Below are 14987 nucleotides of genomic sequence, written 5' to 3'. Positions count from 1 at the left end.
TATTTCGGGTACTTACCGACAGTCCAAAGGTTTCTTAAATCGACTTCGCCTTCAATTTACTGGGTTACTTTAATTAAGGACAAATGCATTCAGGTCTCCTTTTTCTGCAAAATGATTAAATAAAGATAAAAGATATAATGTGAGGTTTATCAGTTCATCTATATCGGGAAAATTGACTATTTTTCGACGTAGTCATTGACCGTTAAACCTTAATATAGCGAAATTTTCATTTTTTCCTGGGAATGCCAACAGTTTTTTTGTTTTTTTTTTAAGAGTGATATTCAAGTTTATCTCCATTACGAAAGTGACTAAATCACTTGAATATCACTCTTGATGGTTAAAAAAATTATTTAAAACTTAATTCGAACATGGATTATATATCGTAATTTCATAAAGAATACCTTGGTGATATAGAGGGAATTGATATAATTCCCAGGGAAAAGGTTTAAAGAGCATGGTGTTCCTTTAAACTAAGTATTATCAAAAACGAATTAACCATATCAGCCACTTAGACACTTGATTTTTGTATGTATAACATTTATTTCTTAAAATGACAACAGACAAATTAACGCTACACTGTAGCGAACATTTTTATGCATTATGTTTGTGAGCGTGTTCAACTGTGTGTATATAACAATAACAACAAACAACATCCAGTAAAAAATGCCATACAGGATCCATTTGGATTATCAGTTGTGATTGAAAAAGTTGTAAAGCCTGTATTGCAATCAACCGGTATATAGTCATAGCAATACTTCACGTTGGCACTCGCTAATATTAATACTGTTCACACAACAGCCGTAAAAACTGTCTAATGAAAGAGAACGTTGATAAATGGATTTGAGTGATGTTTGTGAACTTGACTAACGTTTAAATTTAAAACACATCAGATGTCTATATTGCTCACATATGGCACACGTACGTGACGGATAGATTTGTTTTTTAATTTTCTTTTTGTGCGAAAACAATACTGAAAATCGCTCGACTTAACACAACACGGATCACAATACTTACGTCTACCATTCAACGAAAGACTAAATTGGCGAGTTTCCTTGGCAACCAATGTATCATAATGCTATATAAAAGGCTATATAAAAGTAATATAAAAGATGTTCATAGAACACGTAAATAATATACCCCCACTGGTTACCAGTGTTTCAGTAATAATACTAAGTATATGAGATGTTCATAGAGCAAATTATTTATCATGAAATTTTGCCTTAGTCATGATTTTCTAGACGGACTAACGTTGAAAGGTCACATCCATTTACGTTCCCGCACCGTGACTTCCTCCCCGATGAAAATGCGATATATATATAACAAAATTCGTATAACATCCTGTAAATGCAGAGGTTGGAAGGTGACAATTTATTTCGAATCGCCGTTTTAAAAAATAGGGAGAAGTAACTACGCAGGGACGTTTGGTAATGGGTAATATCATAATTTTGACTGAGGAAGTAAGGGTGCCGGGGAATAACGATGATGGGACGTAAAGGGATGACCCCTTCTAAAATACCGCCTTAGCTAAACTAGCTTATAATACCATACATTCCCACTCGATCGAGTAATTGAGTTTCGCGAAAAAATCTTCAGGCTCGCTTTCGTCTCTGTATCCGGTTGAGTTCAGCAGGTACCAGAAAACCCAGCAAACACATACCGTTATTATAACGTTAAAATAACGTTACTGTTACCAAAAAAGAACGTTATGGCCACGTTATAGTAACGTTATAAAACGTTATATGTTTGCCGGGAGCCTGGTTAACTACCAGGGTCACAGAGATAATATTATATCACTAGATATACTCAGATATTGCTCTGGCTAATTGACGTCATCACTTTGTAGGCAACTAGCTGATGTGCGCTTGTCATATATGCAGATTTGGCCTTTACACATACGTTTGCACTGCTCTAATATGTGGCGGTCTCTCCCGCTCGCTCGCTCGCTATCTCTCTCTCTTTCTCTCTCACTCGTCAAATCAACATTTGTTCTACCTTCATTGAAGCATGGTATAAATCGGACGGTTTGGCAACATTCAAAGCGAATATGTAAATCTGCGAGATCGACTTTCTCTTCCATCTTTTACAATATAAATTCATTTCACGGTGTCAAACATATCTTTCATGAAGCCATATCAAATCCCACTTCCGCAATTGCTGTGTTAACGCCGCATTTTGTGTCTGAAGACGAAGGAGCATTCGCAAAATTTGAGCAACGTTCTTGGTGCAAATCTTGGGTTGTTCCCGGAGACGTAACAGCATTCGTTTGGAAAGAAATAGAATTTCGGCATTTGGAGCTGTCGTTGTCGTTATTTGTCTTAACAGGATACGTAGCTACCGGAGCATTGTAATTCGCATTACCTAGGTTGTTCCCCCCGTCTCTTTCTTGTCTCTCGTTTGGATCCAAAGACATTGCAAGCTCTGAAAGGGCAGAAACCTCAAACTGACATTTGGTCTTGTTGGCGTCAATTTCATCTCCGCTTTCCAAAGAAGAAACGAGCCCTGCTGTTGGACAATGACTGTCTGGAGAATTTTCGCTGCCAATTATTGTCTTCGTTACCAAAGAGCAAGTATTGTCAGGCATGAGCGACTGGTCATCTAAACTCTGGTCATGACCAACATTGTCATTTGTCTCCAAAGCTGAAGCGTCCACTACCATGGACAAGTCCATTGAAAACACGTCGCTATCACTACGGTGTAATATGACCTCTGCGTCGTTTTGATTCTTCGCTTTTTCCGGATCTTCATCTGTGTTCAGAGAATCAGCTTTGAGGTCTGACTTGAACGAAATTCCTTCCGAGTACTTGTCTGTGACAACAGGATGCCTCGTCTCTAAAGACGAAGCCATTTCCGAACCGACTGCAGTCTCAGATGGAGAAATGCTTTTGCCCACGTGGTTCCCCATTATTAAAGAGCCGTCTTCTGTTGAAACAGACACGGCAATCGGAAATACGTCCCTGGCCACGGAACTATTGGTGCCGAAAGAAGACGCACATACGTCTGTCGAAGCAGACTGTGAAACCCCATTAGGAATGTTGGCAGTGCCATTCGCATGTGAATACTGCTGATTAAAACATAACGGACAACCCCCAAGCTTACAGCCATGAGCGCAAAGGCCTGCGCTTTCGTAAACCTTCGAGAGGTGTGGTCCCTTAATTACATCCTCAATCCTATTGTCATCCCTAGACGAATGGATTCCAAGACTTTCACGTTTTTGTTTGAGCAACAAGCTGAACCGGTGCGATTTCTGTTGCTCCAGGTCCGTTTCAGATTTCTGTTCCCGATTCTGGGTTATTGAGGATGTGACCGGGAGAAGGAACATAAGCAGCGTATTGGCCAGCATGCACCCACCTGAAACGAGAGTTTGGGATATCTTGATTGAACGAAAACAGAGGTACCTCCTTTCGTTACGTAAAACCCACGATGATTTCAAAGCTATCGTTTGAAATTGGTATTTTATATATGCATATATATGTTATGTGATGTTGAATTAGGTGGTTTGGTTAGGTTGAACTGTGCATTGCAGCATATTGTGTTGTGTTGCGCTGCATTGCGTTAAATTGCATTGTATTGAGATGTGTTGCGCTTTATTGAATTGTGTTGCATTTTACTGAATTGCTCTCTGTTGTGTTGTAATATGTTCTGTGGTTTAATGCGTGTTGTTGTTCTGGGAAAGGCTGCATTTTCATGTCCGTTGTGTTTCGTTATCTTGAACTGCCTCGGTATAGGAGGTGCACAATGCAAAACAATACACGTAAATAGGCGAAGAACAAAAGCTTATGAATTACAACGTACCTGCAAACTGCATTGCTTCGGCATAAGATTTATTTGCATCGTACATCACAGCTGAAAAAGAGGAAAGAGCAAATAAAAAACCACTGTGGGAAGAAATTGTAAAAGGGGAAATTCTGTCTCTGGAATTTAAGATTCTGTGTCAACAACCAATTTTAATTCATTTTGGGGGTGACATCAATAAATTGCATCAATATATACAACATACATAAAATAAAAAGTATACTGCTGAATTGCCCGATAATTGACAGTTTATGAAATCAAATAAAAAAAAACAGTTATTTCTGTAAAATAAACTAAAACTCAATTGCTTTGTGTAAAAGTTATTTGTTTATACTGACTGTTCCACCCACCTCCAATCACGGGCCCAATAAAGAAACCAATCCCATTGGCAAAGAGAAGAACACCAATGGCCCCGCCCAACTGTGCTGCCTCAACGTACTGGGCAGCCAGGGGCGTGAATCCTATCATAAATGGAGTGATGTAGGTTCCAAACAACAGAGAATATAACATCTGTCCGGAGTAAGAACTCATGAATAACGGCACAGCAATAGTTAATAATCCCACCAAGGTTTGCGACATTGTGTAGATCGTCCACACGTCGACATCCGGGTGATTCAAGGCCCCGCCCAGTATGAGCTTACAGCACATGCAGCTCACGCCAATCACAGATAGAAGGGTGGGGGCGGAATGCTCGGACGTGCCTGAATACACGGCATATGCTGGGAAATGTACGAATATCATCCCCATTGCAATTGGAAGAATCAATATATTCAAGGCAAACAAATCAAACTGGATATTTTTGAAGAGTCTCAGATCGAAAACTGAAGAGCATCCAGTTTTGTGTTGCTTTTTATGGAGGTATTCGTATTTGTGTGGTCGCATCAGGGCTCCGCAGGCAAGCAGGTGAAGGGCCAACGCCCCTAGCAACAGACACGCACCCCTCCACGTGTATTGGTCGATGAAGAAGTGAGTGACGGGTGCCCAAACGACTTGGCCGAGACTTCCGCCTGTGTGCATGACGGCAATGGCAAATGCTCGCCTCTTGTTGAAGTAGTGAGAAGTGATAATGTGGGCAGAAGTGTAGCAGATTATCAAACCGGAACCTGGATGAAAAAAAGTATCATTATTTTAATAAAACATCATCCATCAGTACCGTGGCCCCACAGTTTTAAGTGTTATAAAAAGAATTATTATTTTTCTTAAAAACTAAATAACATAAGTCAAACAAGACGTTTCGGTCTGCCATCTATTGAGTGGTCACTTGCATGGTTGATTTGGCGCCGGAATCTGCCGCTGTTTGACTCATGTTATAGCGTCTACAAGTGAATAATAATTCTGTTTTACCATCCTATCTATCCTATGATAAAAATCCTCTTTCATTGACTTTTTATATACTAAGGTTGAAAAAGAAGCCAACAAACTAAATCTATTGGTAAAAGCGTAGGATACAATAAGGACACTATCACTCGACCTTACCTCCAATCAGACCGAAGGACACAATAAGGAAAGTAATACTGGTGGCAAATGAACTGGTGATGAAGGCCCCAGCCGCCACACAGCTTCCGATCATACAGGCTATACGGCAGTTCAGCTTGTTACATATCATACTGCCAACCACAGCTGGAAAAGAAATGATTTTCCATAAAATTTCTATTGAAATTTATTATTATCAAAAATTTATCAATGTCTTTCAAGGCAATTTTCTTTTCAGGGTATATAAAAATTAGGCATCACACTGCACATAACAGCTGCAAAATAAATATATCTTTTCAAGATATTTTCCTTTCTGTTTATAAAAAAGATTTCGTTGATAACGTTGATTATTGCATTGTATTTTGATTAAAGGACACATCTCAGAATTTCTGCGAGGCGCCACCTACCGAATGTTCCGGCGAGTCCAATGAAGACGGACCCTAGTAACGCAGTCATGGCTTCTCCTTCGTGGAATGCCTCCAATAATGGCAGATAGAAAACACCTGAAACATTAGTAATGGATAGACGGTTACGTTCAACGCCGTTTCAGATAAAACATTTAATGCATTTTATTAGGAAGTAATTAAGCGTTTTGCAAAGTTGCGAACCTGTTCTCCTTCAATTAACCGGACGTCTTTTCGCTCATTTTGCTGTTTACTTTGGGGTTGCAGAATTGCTGGTACTTTGACTACGTCTATTTCCGGAAATAAAATTAAACTGTTTGAAATTTATCAAAAACACCCCGAGCATCCGCGTTGAGAAACGTCCAAACAGGCAAATTCTAAACCTGTCCCAGTTATATCCGTATATCAAAGCCAGACAAAAGTGATTCTACTCTGTTGGCCATATAAAAAATCGATTGCATAACACTTTCATTAACATAACATAAAAATATATCAAACTGAATCAATATAAATGAAATTTGCAATTAACCAGGAATATGAAACTAACAAGATGTATATTACACACCTACGCTGTACACATATCCGTTGCCAATGAAAAGTGTCAACGCTCCTGCTATCATGACAACCCAAGACCACCCCGCGTCTACGTCATCGCGGCATCCTTTAAAGTCTATTTCATCCAGTTCTTCCCCTGGAGGAGCGCCATTTTGTTCGACTGTGTCAATGACGCCGCTGAGGTCGGGGAGAGAGGTGAAAGAAGTCGCCAGGACGAGGTCGGGGAAGCTGAGGCTGCTGCATGCCTTCTGCAGGGACGGCTGCCTCTCCCTTTTGCGCGTCATTTTTGCCCGCTGTATATCTGGAAAGCAATAAACACAAAACGTTAAACTATTCCCACTTGTGCGTCTGGTTTCATGACAGATTTGTAAGAAGTACTATAGTAAACGCCAGTCAATGGCAAAGGATTTTTTTCTTTTTTTCTGCTTTTACCTTTATAATATTCATCATATCAAGAGAAGTAATATTTCATTCCCGCGACTTGGTTTACCTTACTACTTCAATACACCCCCCCAACACACACACACACACACACACACACACACACACACACATATCTCATCCCACCCAATCCTTGCTGCATCATACCCACCCCACTGTATCCTACTCACATATTCCTTCTCATACACACATCCTATCCTATCCAACCCCAATTATCCCACCCTACTCTATCCCATCCAACCCCAATTATCCCACCCTACTCTATCCCATCCAACCCCAATTATCCCACCCTACTCTATCCCATCCAACCCCAATTATCCCACCCAGCGAAGGCTCTCCCTACATACCATTCCATCCGTTCCACGTTCTCAGTTCTACCTCACTACCCATCAAAGCGGATAATCTAGAGCCCAGACAAAGCCAAGCAAGTTTTTCCTTCCCCGTCCTATGAGAAAGGTTTTTTCTTAGTTTCGTTGAATTATTATTCTTTTTTTTTTTTACCTTTTAAAAAACCTTGCATCCGCCACTGCATAAAGACAATACCTCGAATCTATTATTCCTTAGTATTAGATTATCAATTAATGGATATTATAACGAGGTTTGCTTAGCTAAAACCGGCTCTCATAAGTGCAAACCTAAAGAGTCTTTTTTTTAAATATTATAAAGAGATATTGAAACCGCCGGAACTTAACAGAGAAACTGTGCATTTTACTTTCCTTAGCTCGATCGTGACACCAATGAAAACGCCAAGTCGCGTCCGTTCGCGCTCACAATAGTAAAATTACTCCAATCGATTTTTGGTTTGTAAGTGTGTGCGGATTATTGATCACAGCTCAGCATGACGCCCCCTTTTACTCTCTCTTTCTTTGAGCTTGCCAGGCAGCGCTTTTACAGAGAGCGTTTTGATATTAGGTTTTTTCGGGCCCGACATAGCAATGTAAATCCGAACACTGGCGATAAAACAAAGCAAAACAAAACTATAACGACAGTAACGATAAAAAAGAACATTATTTGTAACGTTACCAGCTCCATCCCGCATAGTATAAGACCCAATTGGAGAGATCAATTAACAAAGGCGATATATAGCTAAGTTAATCTATAATTGGTCAGTTTTATTTATTCCAAGTCCAAAGGACAGTTTTACTATTTTACCTCAACTAATGAAAATGACATCCGGAAATTAATGTTAAACTATGGTATGACTGAAAAATTATGGTAATCATTCACGCATTATAAACAATAAACCCTTAGATCTAGCAGATTATTGATTTCTATCTAAATATTACTTTCTGAATTCACACCGCGCGACTCACCGTTTCACGCAAAAATGATAATTCAGTGGATTGATTGCTTGACCACATGCGGCAGACACAACATATTAATTGTAATCTCCGTAGATGAACTGAAGCGTTTTTCGTGCACGTTGCCGCTCACAAGTGCAGATATAGCATCTGGCTTCACAGGTTTGAATACACGCATCCCTCTGTGATGAGAGCACGCATATTTGGGGAATTATCGATTAGGACTCAGCTTGATGCCTCGCCGTCTTAATAGGGTTCAAAACAAAGAGCCCCACCGCCTCCTAGCTATCTCGTAGACAGCATTAATAAGACCCGTACTGGATGATCTTAGCGCACCCTGAATTTCAAGGTGAACACGATGACTTCACTTTGTACGGTATCTGCAATCCTTTTTCAGGCCTTATAAACCATAAAATTATTTAGCACCAACAAAGCGATGCCTAGCACTAACATTCATCCGCTCTGGTAGTGCTGGTTTTGTGGGTTTTGTAATAATCTACGCTTCTTAGAATTGCTTTTCACCAATAAGGCAACTGAGACCGGCAGTTATAGTTTTCTGCTACATGATTTACTTCACTGTCTGTAAATTCAGGTATCTGTTCTCTCTCTCCATCTCTCTCTTTCTATGTGTCTTAATCTATGCCTTATCTCACTATGTCCATCTAATTCTTATGTCTCTTTACCTCTCTATATCTCTATGTGTCTCTCTCCATGGCTCTGTCGCTTCTTTTTAAATACTCTATCATAATTTACATTTCAAATGAACTTCCATAACTGATATGCATCATGCCATGATATACATTAACTTAATTGGAAATACATTAAAATTAAATCTTGATTTACATTTCAAATGGACTTCTCTAACTGACATGCAATATGCCATGCCTATATACATTTGAATGATTATAATACTTAAATAAATATGCATATCTCAGGTATGCAAATTTACAAGATTGTATTCATGAGCAGGAATTAACACATTCACAGCGGGATCAAATCAAAATCGATCGAAGTATCATTGCTTGGCTATACGCGTTTAATATGAAACTAAGTCATACTTTTATGTCTATATATAAATGTATATATCCTGCAAAGCTACTTATCTTCCATGATTCATATCTTTAAAAAGATAAAAACGCCTCAAATAAAAGCTGTTGATTTTCTCTTCTGCAATATTGGGAAAACATGAAGGCCTAAATAAATCAAGCTTTGTTCTGAAAAAAATTGATTAGAAATGTTTAAAAAATGGAATCTAATTGCAGGGACAGGGAGAGTAATGGTTTCTATTCAAATATTGCTCTTTCATCGAAGAAAATTCGATTTGGCGCAAAAATCCAGTAGAAAACACCATTAAAGTTGGGAATTTGAAGGGAATCGATATATACTGTTTGGTGACTGTTATATGTGACCAGAAAATTATGTTTGATACGCAATATGGATGTGGTGTTTACTTTACTGTCGCTTACACAACAGAGTCATCTGGTGACAGTGCACAAAGTAAACAAAAATACGGTTCATTATACAATAATTAAGTAACTTTGTGCAAGGAATTTCAATACATTATTGAAACTCCGTACCGTGCATGTACAACGCTCAATCCACAAGCCCATAGCTACTGTGACAGCCGACTATGACTGACAGTTAATATTGGTTTATGTTGAATGAATATATCTTCTGAATGAATGCAAGTCTTTCTCCAAGTACAGTTTACAGAATAATTGCACTTTGGTTGCTCTCCGGTTGTTTTGATTTTTCACATCTTCCAGGAATATTTAGACGCGGCACCTAAAGCATGGAGCGCTTTATGTACAAAGCGGCAGACGCTGTAATGAAATGCACATGGGCCTGTTTCTAAACCTCTCCATTCTGTAACATGACTATATCTATGATGCGCAAAAAAGCACTCAATTTAGAGCAACTGAATAAACTTACTCAACATGGCTATTTTATACAGATTATGTCTGTGATTTTGTATCATTAACTTCAACATCTTGCAGGCTTTATTTTGTCCAGAAGAGAAACTTGGGGCTGTTAGTTTGGTTTATGTAGAAAGTAAATAAGATATGGCCAGGCACACATTTAACGTTGCGTGATCAGCCTTCGTAATCAGACTGTTTTCCAAGGCTTGTTAAAGAAATGCTACCTTGAGGGAAGTAAGATTCATTAAAAATTAAGATATATTGCTCTTTGGGCTTTCCGCGGTTTGATTATTATGTACGGGTAAACACAGATTATATAGTATTAATGTCGATGTTTTACACTTTTTATGTATTACTATCTAGCCCTTGCCCTTCAGCATCGATCACTGCTAGTGACTTTGGATTTAATAATAAGTAAAATAAAATATCTACGAGCTTTAACCATTGTATTGTATTGCATTTAAAATGTCTTACCCACTATGTATCTTAATTGTGCTACAGTTAAAAAAGACAATACAATGCCGTAGGCCTATCTTTTTAACCACCGCCTCAACCTAAAGCAATAAAAAAGATATATATCTAGCTAGTTTCCATGCTGCATGAACGATAATCGCTTAATCTTTTTTTTTTTTTTTTTTTCATACGAGCTTGAAGCATTTGTAAATTTAAAACTTAATCCTATAAAGAAACACGTTTAAATCTCCCCTGCCTTGTTCTCTACGACACTTCTTCAATACCCTGGATGATAATCAAATTTCACCTCACACGCGTAACCTTGATCCATTTATTCATATGGATTGAACTCGAAGGCATACGGATTTTTATTGCGCAACCCATCGTATTAATGAAAACACCCACAAGGTACGAAAAAGTGGCCGATCAAAATTTGAGCACCCGTCCTTCCATCTGTCACCTATTTTTATCTTCCACTGTTTGTACATTTATTCAAGGAAGAATGTAAAGCCTAAGAATCAAACACGCGTCAGGTAAAATAAATACCATTTGTCCTGAATGTTTTTTCAGGTCGTTACTGGTTGCACTTGACGTCCTCGAAAACATGATTTTGCTACGGAGCGAGGTGACTGCCACAAGGATATTGTCTTTGCCTCGCCTGGCTCTTCTTATATAAAATCATGGAAGAAATCAATTTTATTTAAATATACAGGTTACAGAGATGGAAAAATAGATTTTGAATTTTTTTTGGGGGGGAGGGGGGGGGGAGGGGTGCGAGGGGGATTTGAAGGGCTGATTCAGAAGCTTAGGCCTAAGGGGGGAGCGTGGCCAGTGTGCCCCCTCTGCTTCTACCTTTATCCGTGCGTGTTATTCATACTGACCTCAGGTGTAGTAAGTCCACTTCTATTCTCTTTGTGAACGAACATTTCTACTATTTTCTTAATAAACTCCCCTTGAACACAATCACAGCGTGGTATATGAAGTGATACAGTTATTACACCTTGCTATTGATTTTTCTACGAAGGGCAAGCAGCTGATCAAGTGCCTGGCGACCAAATATTCGTAACCTTAAACGCGAATCGTTTAAGTCTTTGATATGATGACTCTTCTTTCTAATTAAGGAGCCTCAACCTCGTATATTATTCCAACCGATGAATCTGGGAGACATACTTAAAAATAGCCTGCACGCGGTATCACAGTGCAGTAAGCCGAGCTCTGAGCGCTGCAAATTCAAAGAAGCCACAATATCGATTTTTCCCACAGCTCAGCTGATCGCGTTCCAGCTATTCTTAAATACATTGGAAGACCCCTTTAACGTGAAATTAACCCATCTGCGCGCTAAGGTTATAACTGCTAAAAGAACATGTCAAAAGGCTTTTTAAAAAGGGAACAGTTCACAAAACCTTAGTGATTGAGTACTTTGACTTTCCTATACCGTTCACAGCTGATCGACACTCACGTCCTTCCAAATTATTGATAAATCATTGACAGTATCCATCTTTATAATATAGGCCACGATGCATTGAGCACCAAGATCATTTAGCGTATATAATGCACAGAAACTACAGCTAAATAGTATAAGAAATTCATGAAAAACGTACATACCGAGTCAATACATCTGGTTTCGTCTAGTATATACTGGTTCTGGCAGTTTGACATAACTAACAAATCCGACAGTTACGCCACCTGGAGGCTACCATCTGTCCATTAAGACCTCTCATTGTGTGGATAAGGAAAAAAGAACTATATCGATCTGAATTCAAAGCTAAGATCACGCGAAGTTTCTCTCTTCCTTCCGAGCAACATCGCGACTGTATACATGTTTTTCAGTGTAGTGCAATCTCTTTATTTTGTGTTCAATTCACGAGGTGAGATAAGCTTTCTTTCGATTCTTCCGGGTTTGGCTAATGACTTTTTTCTTTTTTCTACTACTTCAGAAATTACGTCAGTAACACTCGAGTGTTTGTGCTGATTTATATGCAGTTTATAAACACAGGAATTCGGCAATGGCAATGGAGGGAAATGGGGGGGGGGGGGGGGGAGGCAATGATGAAAAATTTTGCTTTGAGAAGTCAGCAAATATAGTATAGTAGACGATGGTAACTTCATTTCTTGTAAGCCGAAGGGATTAAAATGGCATATGGTTTTCGTTTTCATACTTCACTTATTGTGCCGATTGTCATACGGGGAGGAGTACTAATTCCTCCAAAGAAAAGGTTTGTGTGTGTGTGTGTGTGTGTGTGGGGGGGGGGGGGGGGGGGGGGGGGGGGCGGAGAACGAAAAAAACTGCAAAATAGTTACAGTACTAGTCCATTAAAAAAGAGGGCATGGGTTCGTTTTACAAATAGTACAAATTTCAGACCAATTTTCAATTTGTTATTGAACAAATATAATGATCAACCTCAATTAAGAAGATGTAATTTAACAGAAACACCAAATATATGTATTGTGCCAAAACAAGAACCCCAGAGATGAGACAATGCCTTGATTCAAATTTAGACCTCTTCTTTTTTGGGCCATGAACGAATTATCTTGAATACTCTATTCGATCTATACGTTTTAGAATCTCAGTTGTACTTCTATTCCAATGTATGTTTTTTTCCTGAGTTTGTTTCAAAGTATTTGTTTATGTACTACAACATTCATATATACAGTATATAAAGTAAAAACAGGCTATTTAATCCTCGCTGGACAGTGAAGAAATGTTCATAGCGATAGCCAGAAAAATATCTGAGATATTAAATAAAAAAATCGCTATGTGGTCCTGGTAGACGGTAACTGGACTGTTAAATTAGACCGCATTCAGAACAGAGGACTAACAGATCCGAGGATCAAATATGGCGACCCACTAAAAAGCTTGCCGCTTAATTCCAGTTAAGACACTGAATACATTCCCTGCGGGGACTAGTATTCAGGTGGGTCGGCCTTATTTGATTCGCTGAAAATCCATAAATCCCTCGTCCCCTTCCTGATATGTAAGTCTCGTTCATGCAAGTCAAATAAAAAATTATTGTTGATAAAATCCGTTGTCTTTTGTTCATATCTTAAAGTCACTTTTTGAATCCCGAAGTTCTTAAAGGTCTATATGAACAACTTCTGGAAAATCCTGGCAAAAATAACTTAATGATAGGCTACATCCCGAGAAAATATTAGCACATAAAAAAGATGTATCGGTGTTTTAAAAAAGAACCTCCTGGGATACGTAATTGGGCGAGTGAAAGGTGCGCTCTTATATATCCTTCACGTATTTAATTCCATAAAGTTGAATATGATATTTTATTTATCTATTTATTTATTTATTTATTTATTTATTTATTTATTTATTTATTTGATGTCACAATTATTATTTTAAACAATTATTTCGGGTTCAAAAATTCTGAAAGCTGCGTGTTGCGGAGTGTGACGTCACCATGGATACTTCTTTGTGAATATGGCCACCGCAGCCGGATATTTTGGGTGGACTGAAATAACGTTTTACTTCAACAATTTATTTGAACGATAATGCTTAAAGCAGCAATTTAAAATAAAGACATTTGACAACCTTTTTACTTTCTTTCGTCTTTCTCTCATATTTATTTTCAATCACGAGAGTTCGTTATTCTCACGTCAACATTGTGACGTCATTCTCAATCAATCGTCATCCCTTGTTCGGATAGCACGATTGGCTTGTTGCGATTTCATCGAAATCTCAGCGAAAATGAGCAATTTGCAAAAGTTTGTGTTTATAAATATACGGGAACGGTGAGTGAACCTTTGTTAAATGTGTTTTAAATTATAAAATACAATATATCTTAGAATTGCGTGCGTTTATTTATCCTGGTGTAATAGTTGGGGTGGAGGGGCGGGTTGAGATAATGTAGGCTTGAGTAAGTTATCGTATTTTGAAAGTTAAAACTATTAACATTAAGCTTACTCACTGCTTTTTAGGAGTACTGTATTTTTATATATATAGAGAGAGATAAATACTTTCTTTTTTTCATTTCCTTTCTTGTTTCTTTCTTTGTCTGTCTCATGCTGCCTTAGAACTCCTGGAATTAAACATTTTTTCTAGTGAAAATGGTTCTCCTGTGAGATTACCAGGCATTCTTGATGCCAGAAGAAGGACCCCTTCCCCGGTGCCAATGGCATTTAGAGGGACAGCGACTCAGGTCCATCTTCCAAGGCTGACTCCAATGCCGCTCTCTCCTCACCCACCCACGGCCCCTCGGCCATCAGTTCTGAGACCCTTGGGTCGTCCCGTGACCCCTGCAGACATCGGCGCGCGCCCGTTCCGCCTACCACGATGTGGTGCTGGAGTCCAGAACGTCCTGACTACTGGACACAGGACAACCGCCATGCGTTCCATCGAAGACCATGTCCATTATTTCCAGAGCAGGAATAATCCTCTGAGAGCTCTCCACCATGCTCGGCCTCCCACTCGACGGGACCCATATGCGGGTCTGTTGGATGCCACCCCCGGACCTCGTGCCACGGGCCTCGAGAATTCTGCTGATGCTAGACCAAGCACCCGCCGGAAACCTCGAAGACACGGGCGAAGGGTGTGAAGACTTTGCCAGCCATGGGACAAAGACAAAAAAGGAAAAAAAAGGGGGGAGGGAGTGAGGCGTAAAGCATCTTTGAGGCTTGAAGAATGGGGAGGGAAGGGAAAG

At 39.2% G+C, this 14987-nt stretch overlaps 2 protein-coding genes across 4 annotated transcripts; one reads left to right on the top strand and one right to left on the bottom strand.

Moving 5' to 3' along the window:
* Positions 1–504: 504 nt before the first annotated feature.
* On the bottom strand, positions 505–12178 carry LOC106179450 (uncharacterized). Of its 3 annotated transcripts, none has more exons than XM_013563078.2 (7): positions 11944–12178; positions 6235–6525; positions 5673–5768; positions 5269–5412; positions 4143–4895; positions 3793–3843; positions 505–3348 (listed from the first exon to the last, which is right to left on the bottom strand). In XM_013563078.2, the coding sequence occupies exons 2-7, from the start codon at positions 6506–6508 to the stop codon at positions 2120–2122; spliced, it is 2547 nt and encodes an 848-aa protein (XP_013418532.2). In that variant the 5' UTR covers positions 6509–6525; positions 11944–12178; the 3' UTR covers positions 505–2119. The 3 variants fall into 3 exon arrangements, with proteins under 3 accessions (XP_013418532.2, XP_086854386.1, XP_086854387.1); XM_086998260.1 differs by lacking the exon at positions 11944–12178 and adding an exon at positions 7979–8664; XM_086998261.1 differs by lacking the exon at positions 11944–12178 and having other exon boundaries at positions 6239–6409.
* Positions 12179–13983: 1805 nt separating this feature from the next.
* LOC147759421 (uncharacterized) lies at positions 13984–14929 on the top strand. Its single transcript, XM_086996503.1, has 2 exons — positions 13984–14079; positions 14390–14929. The coding sequence occupies exons 1-2, from the start codon at positions 14036–14038 to the stop codon at positions 14880–14882; spliced, it is 537 nt and encodes a 178-aa protein (XP_086852629.1). The 5' UTR covers positions 13984–14035; the 3' UTR covers positions 14883–14929.
* Positions 14930–14987: the final 58 nt, after the last annotated feature.

This window comes from Lingula anatina, chromosome 10 (assembly GCF_051362555.1).
Source record: "Lingula anatina isolate TDL-2025a chromosome 10, LinAna3.0, whole genome shotgun sequence".
NCBI lineage: Eukaryota > Metazoa > Brachiopoda > Lingulata > Lingulida > Lingulidae > Lingula > Lingula anatina.
The sequence above is the reverse complement of the archived record's forward strand: the minus strand, read 5'-3'. Positions and strand labels throughout refer to the sequence as shown.

Excerpts from the sequence above, each read along its gene's own strand:
- LOC147759421 (XM_086996503.1), top strand. The coding sequence starts at position 14,036 with ATGAGCAATTTGCAAAAGTTTGTGTTTATAAATATACGGGAACG. Across the intron at positions 14,080-14,389 it reads TTTATAAATATACGGGAACG|TGAAAATGGTTCTCCTGTGA; the intron begins GTGAGTGAACCT and ends CATTTTTTCTAG.
- LOC106179450 (XM_013563078.2), bottom strand. The coding sequence starts at position 6,508 with ATGACGCGCAAAAGGGAGAGGCAGCCGTCCCTGCAGAAGGCATGCAGC. Across the intron at positions 3,844-4,142 it reads TATTGGGCCCGTGATTGGAG|CTGTGATGTACGATGCAAAT; the intron begins GTGGGTGGAACA and ends CCTCTTTTTCAG. Across the intron at positions 3,349-3,792 it reads CGAAGCAATGCAGTTTGCAG|GTGGGTGCATGCTGGCCAAT; the intron begins GTACGTTGTAAT and ends CTCTCGTTTCAG.